The sequence below is a fragment of the Chamaea fasciata genome, unplaced genomic scaffold (assembly GCF_029207755.1).
Source record: "Chamaea fasciata isolate MVZ Bird 193981 ecotype frontalis unplaced genomic scaffold, bChaFas1.0.hap1 SCAF_13, whole genome shotgun sequence".
NCBI lineage: Eukaryota > Metazoa > Chordata > Aves > Passeriformes > Sylviidae > Chamaea > Chamaea fasciata.
The window spans coordinates 5,799,998-5,808,099 of NW_027094098.1; the positions used below are offsets into that span (position 1 = coordinate 5,799,998).

The 8,102-nt window shown below is 45.1% G+C and overlaps 1 protein-coding gene across 4 annotated transcripts in view; it reads right to left on the reverse strand.

The window, feature by feature from the left end:
* NISCH (nischarin) overlaps nucleotides 1-6,400 on the reverse strand; it is a 28,836-nt gene extending 22,436 nt beyond the window's left edge. For all 4 annotated transcript variants that reach the window (XM_066195863.1, XM_066195864.1, XM_066195866.1 and 1 more), the window contains exons 1-2: nucleotides 6,201-6,400; nucleotides 610-693 (exon numbers count right to left, since the gene is read on the reverse strand). In XM_066195863.1, the coding sequence (XP_066051960.1) occupies nucleotides 610-693; nucleotides 6,201-6,287 (171 nt within the window). In that variant the 5' untranslated portion in view covers nucleotides 6,288-6,400. The remainder of the gene's footprint in view (nucleotides 1-609; nucleotides 694-6,200) is intronic.
* Between the last annotated feature and the right edge of the window lie 1,702 nt (nucleotides 6,401-8,102).

Here is an 8,102-nt window from a genome sequence, read left to right on the forward strand (position 1 = left end):
TATTTTCTGAAAGAACATTTTGTCATGGAATGATCAGAGTTTAATAACAGTGTCTGCTCAAAGAATCACACGCAGTACCAGGGCAAAATGTAACAAATGTCATAAAACAAAAAAATAACAAATGTCATAAAACAACAAAATAACCAGTGCACTTCTGAGAAAGCAGAACACTTGAATAAAGTAGACTTTTCCTCATTTTTATTTGCTCTTTAGCAGGACTGGTTTGTAACTATCCCATGCTACTTTAAGGACATTTTTATCATCCACCCCAATGAAACTTTGAGACTTTGGACACCATATCAGCTGATCATAAACATCCTTCATAGCAAAAAGTTCAATGACTCCAGCCTGAACTCTCCTCTCTGACACAGCTTCCATCCAGGGCTAAAGTTATCCAGGCCAATGTACCCCAATTCAAGAGGGGAGTGTAACAGGGGCAAGTAATAATGTTCTCTCAAAAAGGACTTAGTCTGCAGTTCAGACAGCATATGGCACATATTCTCTCTCTTCACTGAAGAAAGAAATTATGTAAACCATTCTGTAAAACAGAACAACAAGAACTGTACAAAGTTTTGTAAGAGATCAAGGTGACAGTTTGAACATTCTTACCTTTTCATGCAGGTCATGGAAATCACTGTAACGATGTTTGACTGTCCACTGATGATTGCCAACACTAACCTGAATAATGTACACCTGAAAGGATGAAATTCAAGTAAGGACACTGCAAAACATTTGCCTTAAAGAGCAGCTGACTGTGAGAGCTGCTGGCTGATGGAGCACTGTAAGGTGGGTCTATATTCTCAGGAAATGCTAACCCCAGCTCTGAGGTGATTTTGCTGCTGTGGGATGCCTGATCTCACTCACCAGGGCGCTCCACAAGAAGAGTGTGCAGATGCCTCAGTGTAAAGCAATGGCTTTTCATTTTTGCAACCCAAAGGTTAACAGCCAAGGGCTCTAAGGCACGTCTTTTTCTGAAACTTTCTTCCAGCTGAAGTTGGTATTCATAGCTACCCACAAGGCTGAGATGGCAGCATCCCTTCTTCCATCTACCAAGTTCCACAATGGGCAGAGGAACTTGGCAAATATCCTGCTGTCACTTCAGTTAAGCAGAAATCTGGAGCTTAACCCTTGAGAAAACCGAACAAACCATTTGGCTGTGTGGATGCTATTTTATTCCTTTTAGGGTGAAGCACACAAGACATCTTCCTGAAGAGTTACAGTGCCCAAAGAATCACTACAGTTATCTAAAGCAACCCAACATCTCCTAATACGCATAAAAATTAAGTATTTTTAGCCATGCATGTACCAAACAAAGATTTTCATTCTAGGCGACTTTCTGGATTGGACAGTACTGGTTTTGCAGGAAACTCAGCCTACCTTTAGATATGCCAGAAACAAGCCATCCCAAAGACATTTTAAAGGTACAGATAAAACACAAGCAGAAAACAAACAAGGCTCTGCAAAACCAGTTCCACAACTACTTGAATACAACAAATTAAATAAACTATATCATCCAATGCAACCATACTCTTTGGGGAAAACACCAACTTGTAATCAAATCTTGAAAGCATTTAATAGAGTTGAGAACTTGCTTACTACCACAGATCACCCAGAGCTGACTCATAGCTGCCATGAGGATGATACACATCTAGTTGCTAAACCCACTTGAGAAAACAAAAAGCATCAACAGTTTCAATCTGTTACATAAAAGACCAGTCTTCACTTACTGCAAGTACAGAGCAGCACAATGTCAAACATTAAATAGAATACCACCTGCATTTTAGAAGGTAACTATAGTTCATGCCAGGTTTATTTTTGTGATCATCTGACAGTGGCACCCTGAACAAAACCCAAGCCTTACAGAGAACCAAACCAAGGAGTCTGACTAGTGCACGCAGTGAGTGACACATCAGTGCTGGGATGAGCATTGGAAACACAGAATGATGCCCACACAGAATTATGGACTCAATTAAGGCCTGTGCCTGCTTTCCTGTCATGTTGGATTGGGAAACAGCAGATCAGGATTAATCATTCCGCGCTGGTGAGAAACCGGAACAGGAATAACAACATTATTCGAAAGCACCTCATAACCCTGAGAAAAGCAAGGAGAGACTCAAAGAAACTAAACTTAGAAGTAAAGAAGTACTAACTTTATAAACCATAATAAAAATACCAGTTCTTTTGAAAAGCTGACTGTTAAATTATGGCAGAGAAAGCAGCATATCTAAATGCAATGCACATGGAGTACACAAGGCATGAAACCTCAGACTAGACACTGGAAACTTCACATGTCCCAATTGACAACTCACGAGCAAGGAAACCCCTCTTCTCTGTATAAAATACAGAGTAAATCTGTAAAAAAGGCCGTTTTGCTGAAATGGCAAGCACTGACCACTTCTAGAAAAACAGCACTTATTGAAGTGGACAGTTCTGGCTGGGAAAGTACCTGTTAAAGTGTTTGCATGCACTGATGCAATTCCTTAAGTTAAGTCTTTAAAAAGCTGCAGCATTTCCTATCTAGAAGGCAGCCAGAGCAGGCAGTACATATTCATCCCCCAAACAGCATCAGTATGAAGAGACAGCAACTGATTTTACATTAATCCACGAGCTGTCACTATCTTGAAGAATAAATATATAAATGTAATATGATGATGTGTGTATTAGCAGTTACCTTAAAACAGAAACAAATAATTTTAAAGCAAAAAATCCCCATTGATATCTCACTGTTTTAGGAGCTTAAGTTCATCATCAACTAATTTTGACTGCACTAATAGGACAAGGCTGACAGCTTAAGGTTCTCCAAGGGCTGCCTGTCACACCAAGTGCTAAAGGAATGCTCGGGTAGATGATGACATCCTCACACTGCACCTTCTTGCAGACGTAAAGTAATACACCGTGTGAAATCCCCACCCACCCTTACACCACAAACTGCACACTTGTGTTCAACTAAAACACAACACCCTTTACCTTCACAGGACTTTCTTCTCCACCTGTCTCTACCAAACCCTTCTGTATAAAAAGTTTTGTCCCTCTTTCTGTAAGAGGGACAAAAATGTTGGCTACATTCTACTTTGTAAAGTGTTTGGCATATTTGCAGTGTTGTATATTTTCTTTATTTTATAGCAAGCCACTGCAAATTCTTTGCAGTTAAGAGCCCACATCACCAAATAACATCCCTTCATCTTCCTAAGTACTGAGGGGTGAAAGACCTACAAAACCTTTTTAAACCAGCTATTAAATGAACAGCAGTGATTCCAGACTGCTTTTTGTTCGCTTCCTATGCACAGCACCAAAACCTGCCCACCCTGCTTTACATGGAGAACTTACATTTCTACGGTGTGTCTCATCCCACTGCACACTCTTCAGTACTGTAAAAAAACCCCCAAACAACAACCCAACACTTCAATGACAGAGCTCTCTGCAGGAAGCCTGGGACACAGGTGTGACTACAGCCAGTAGTTCCCAAATTCCAGAGCAGTGAAGCAGCCACATCTCCTCCTCCCGGCCTCATCAAGTAGTCAGACAGTTTACACCCATTCAAGGAAGCAACAGTATTTTCCTTAAATATCGAAGGTAGTATTTATGTTAAAAACAGCTGCAAAAAACAGGAAAAGCAGGAAGGCAATTTTAGGCCAAACAAATGCATAGCAGGAAACAAACAAAGCACTGACAACCTTGAGGCCTCCTACTTAAAACCAGTCTCCAGTCGGCATCAGCTGGACCAGCACTCCCAGGAGAAACACCCTGTAGAAAGGCTCATACCTCACTAACCCAACAGAAAACACATCAACCAGTGCAGGGTTTTTTCCTGCTGGATTCACCCATACCTTGCCTTTCATGCTAAAAACTCCAACAAGAATCACGTTTCTGAAAGTACCTTCAACATTATACAGAACTGTGGGCCTTCCTGAGATAGTCTACAGGATCTAATATCGCAGCTGTCAAATGGATGTCATTACAGTCCCCTTCTATCCAGACTGAGCTCTGAGATACAGGGTACAACAGGAAGCTCATACACCACAACAGACACAGTTAACTGTTTTAAAAACAAAGATGTACATAGGATCACTGCCACCTGACCACAGGGTAATGGATGAAGATGCAGGTTGCTATAGCTGTATTTCCTTTCTTACCTTTACCAAATTTGACTGACTTTTACACCAATTAACAATCTCTGTCCTGGTGCAGGTCTTTGTCATGTCCTTAAGCACCACTCAACTAATTATGAATACTAAACACATGCTATGTTTTTCAAAAACTTTTCATCCTGTGATGAATTTTGTAAAACTTCTGCTTTCATTTAAAGATCTATTCCTACATTTCTTATGGCTTAGGCCTGTCTCATAAAAGCTGACAACAGCCTTGGAGTCCTGCTAACAAACACCTTCAAGAGGTTTACACACAGGCAAGCTTAGTGCCAACGTGCCTTCAAAAATGCAGCAAGAGAAACAAAGTAGGACCAAATGCTGGTAAATCCTGTCTTTCCTGCACTGTACTTTTAAAGCTCCCAAGAAAAATGGCATTAAAGTAGCATGGTATTTCCAGAACCACTACAGAAAGAAATCTGGTCTTGAAAAAGTAAGCTCCCTTGAGCTTAGCTACAGCAGGTTAAAGTGTTATCCTCAACTATCAGCTGATCAGATGAACACTGCCTGCAGAGTTACCCACCTGAACTCCAGCTCAATCTAGAACATTATTTGTATCACCAAAGGGTGGCCCTACCACAGCACCTGTCTGCAGGCGGAACCACCAAAGGAGCTCCTGTTTCACCTCCTGCACCATAACTTCCGGAAGGATAAGGGGGCAGATGACACTGACATTCTGTCAACTGAATGCACTCGATTTTCTCGTTCACTGGTATTGCACAATACTGATGGAAATTCTCAGCACCAGCACTGCTGAGTCTTGGTTCACACCTGACATGGAAGGTTCCAGTCCCCAAGCCACAGATCTCACTGTGCCTCTCAGCTGACTGAGGGATGAACCACATCCTAACACAGCCCCAGTAACACCCCGACAGCAGTGGTACCATTTCTGAGAATACACATCACACAACTGAGAGAACCAGCTCAGGCACTTCTCGAAAATTCATTTCAAGCTTGTAGCCAACTCCTTCACTGAATGCTCCACAGGCCTGTAAATATGGCAACTCAGCACCTGAAAGTCATCCCCACAATCGTGTTCCAAGGGAAGGAGTTGGGCTCCTCATGTACCACAGCTGTGTAAAGCTCTGTCCTATTAACAGCTCAGAAACCACTCTCCTGTTACTCTCTTTTCCCTGGATACCTTTACAGGGACAGGAGCACAAAATATTACTTGAATCCATCACACAACTTTCCAAACACTGCCTTCCTAAACCCTTTCCTTTTTCTTTCCCACAGCAGAAAGCCCGACGTAACCCATGTGCATTCTACCGAAAGAAAGGTCTTTCAAATCACACTAAAATAAGGCAGAAGGGAGAAAACATTTTTTAGTTATATAACTGAAGGGTGGTGTGCGCGAGGCATTTTCTGTCTGCAATTATACTGAGGTTTGTTTAAGGATGAGCTTCTTCCTGAAAAACAAACTAATTAACCAATTTTACCTGGTAGAATGCGACCAGACCAAAAAAAAAAAGTTATATATCAAAAGCTTCATTCCCTCCCCAAATGAAAACACTGCTGGCAATTTCTTCTTCTTTTTTTTTTTTTTTTTTTTTTTTTTTTTTTTTTTTTTGGTGGGGATCTATGTCTGTCCTAAATCATCTGATTTCCTCTGGAAATAAGATCAGAGGGGTTTTTTTAATGATACTTCCACGTAAAGAAAAGATTTCCTGCTTTGTTTAGTCCAGCTTTGAAAGCTATGTTTACTGGACAGCGATCTTCCATAAACATACGCACATACACATAGACACATAGGGGCAAGAACATGACATCTGCCCACGGAGCCTCCGCCTCTCCCGAAGGACCAAGGCACCCCGGAGCCCGAGGCCGCTTTTCCCGGCTGAGCCCCGCTCCCACGCAGCTCCTTTCCCCGAAGCCCCTCGGAAACTTGTGCCAAATACCCCGCTCCGTCCTCAGCGTGGGCACAGCTCCGCCCGGGCGCTGCTGCCGGAGACAGCCCGGCACGTAGCCCGGCCTCCCCCGCTGGCCCGGCCCCGCTGCCCCGGCGGCCCCGCTGCCCCATCCCCGCACGTCCCGCACGGCCTCCCCGCTCCGCACCGTGTACGTCTCCACCAGCTCGGAGCCCAGGACTCGGGCCTCCCGCGGGGGCTCCTCGCCGTCCTCGCCTCCCGCCGCCGCCTCCATGTCGCCGGGAGAAGCGCCGGGGCGCAGCCGCTCAGGCCGCCACGGCTCCCCCGCGGCCGCCGCCGCCGCCCGCACCCGCCGCCCGCCCGGCCCGCACTGCCGCCGCCGCCATCTTGGCCCGACGCCCTCAGGGCGCGGCGTGCCCCGCCCGCGCCGCTTTATGGGCACCTGGGGGCGGGGCTTGGACGGGGCGGAGCTCAATGCAGGGCCGGGGTGGGGCTATGGCCCACGGGGGCGGGGTTGGACCGCCTGGATGCGCATGCGCACTCGTTGAGTCCGGGGCGGAGGGTCTTGCGGGGTACTGTGCAGGGCAATCCAGTGGCATTTAATGGAATATAGTACGATCCAATGGAATCTGATGGAATAGAATCCAATCCAGTGCAGTCCAATAAAATTCAGTGGACTAGAATCCAGTCCAATGCAATCCGATGGAATCCAAGGGAATAGAATCGAGTCCAATGCAACCCAATCGAATCCAATGGAATAAAATCCAATCCAATGCAATCCAATGGAATCCAATGAAATAGAATCCAGTCCAATGCAGTCCAGTTCAATACAGTGCAATGCAATGCAATCCAGTACAATCCTATGCAACCCAGTGAATCCAAGCTGGCCCAATCCAGTGCAATCTAGTGGGATGCAATCGCTGCAGTGTGGAGCTGCCGAGGGCTGAGCCCCCTCCCAGCGCGGTGGCTGTGACACTGCCCCAGCTGCTGGCAGCTCTTGGGGCACATCTCTGCCCACCAAGGGCTGCTGGAGGCTTGGACAGTGTCATGCTGGGCTGAGGTGCCACCACAGTGGTTCTGTGACTGAGCTGCCTGGTGCTACCCAAAAACAGAGCTGAGGAGCTGGGCTTGTGGGCCAGACTTCAGGAAAGTGCCCAGACTGAACTTCAGGCATTGTTTGGGGTGATTTACTGGCAGCATGGATTCTACTTTCACTGTCCCACTGAGCATGGAGAAGTGTTTTAAGCCTGTGCACACTAAAGGATCTTGCCAGGAATTTGTAACAGAAGTGAGGAATCAAGCAAACCCTCCTCAGCCTTTTCCCCTGTGCTGAACCTGAGTTGCCCTGAGGGGGATCATACTATGACAGCCTTTCTGACAGGCTCAGTGTGCACCCCAGGAACAGAAAATCGCAGGAGGGAGGATGTAATTAGTTTCTTTAGGAGTATCTGAGTGTATTAAAATTGAGAGGTTATCTAGAAAGATTATGTTTTGGCAGAAGGGTGCATCAAGCATCCATCTAGACTTTGAAATATACTCTGTGCTACATTACACACAGAGGAGAGGGATTATGTTTTGGACTGTCAGGTCAAGAAGATTTTGTTCAAAAGTACCTTCCAGCAAAATGAAAGTAATATCTATCTGCCCTTCCTTATGCTACCTAAGAGAGGATGCAATTAGCCCAGTATGGTGTAATTAATTACAACAGAAGTGTAAATGCCCTGGCTGGACGTATGGAGCTGTAGGGGCAATGCTGGTGTGTCGCAGATGCCACCAGGACTGTGGTGGCAAATGAGCAAAGGCACCTCTGCAAAAAGAACTGGAAAAACTAATTCTGGTTTTTTTTTTTCTTTTTTTTAAACGGAAAATGTTTTCCCTTGGTCAGGATGTAGCCGAAGGGTGATGTGTACGAGGACAAAACACAGGGAGTACAGGCAGCCCAACAGGGATTTTCTAATGCTGTCCCAGCATCAGGAACTGCTGCTGAGCTCAGCCTCTTCATGAGATAGTAAGTCGGTTTGAAGAGCAACTTTAATTAAGTTTCCTCTGAATGTCCCGTTTCCTTAATTAAATAAAAATTTGCAGCCCT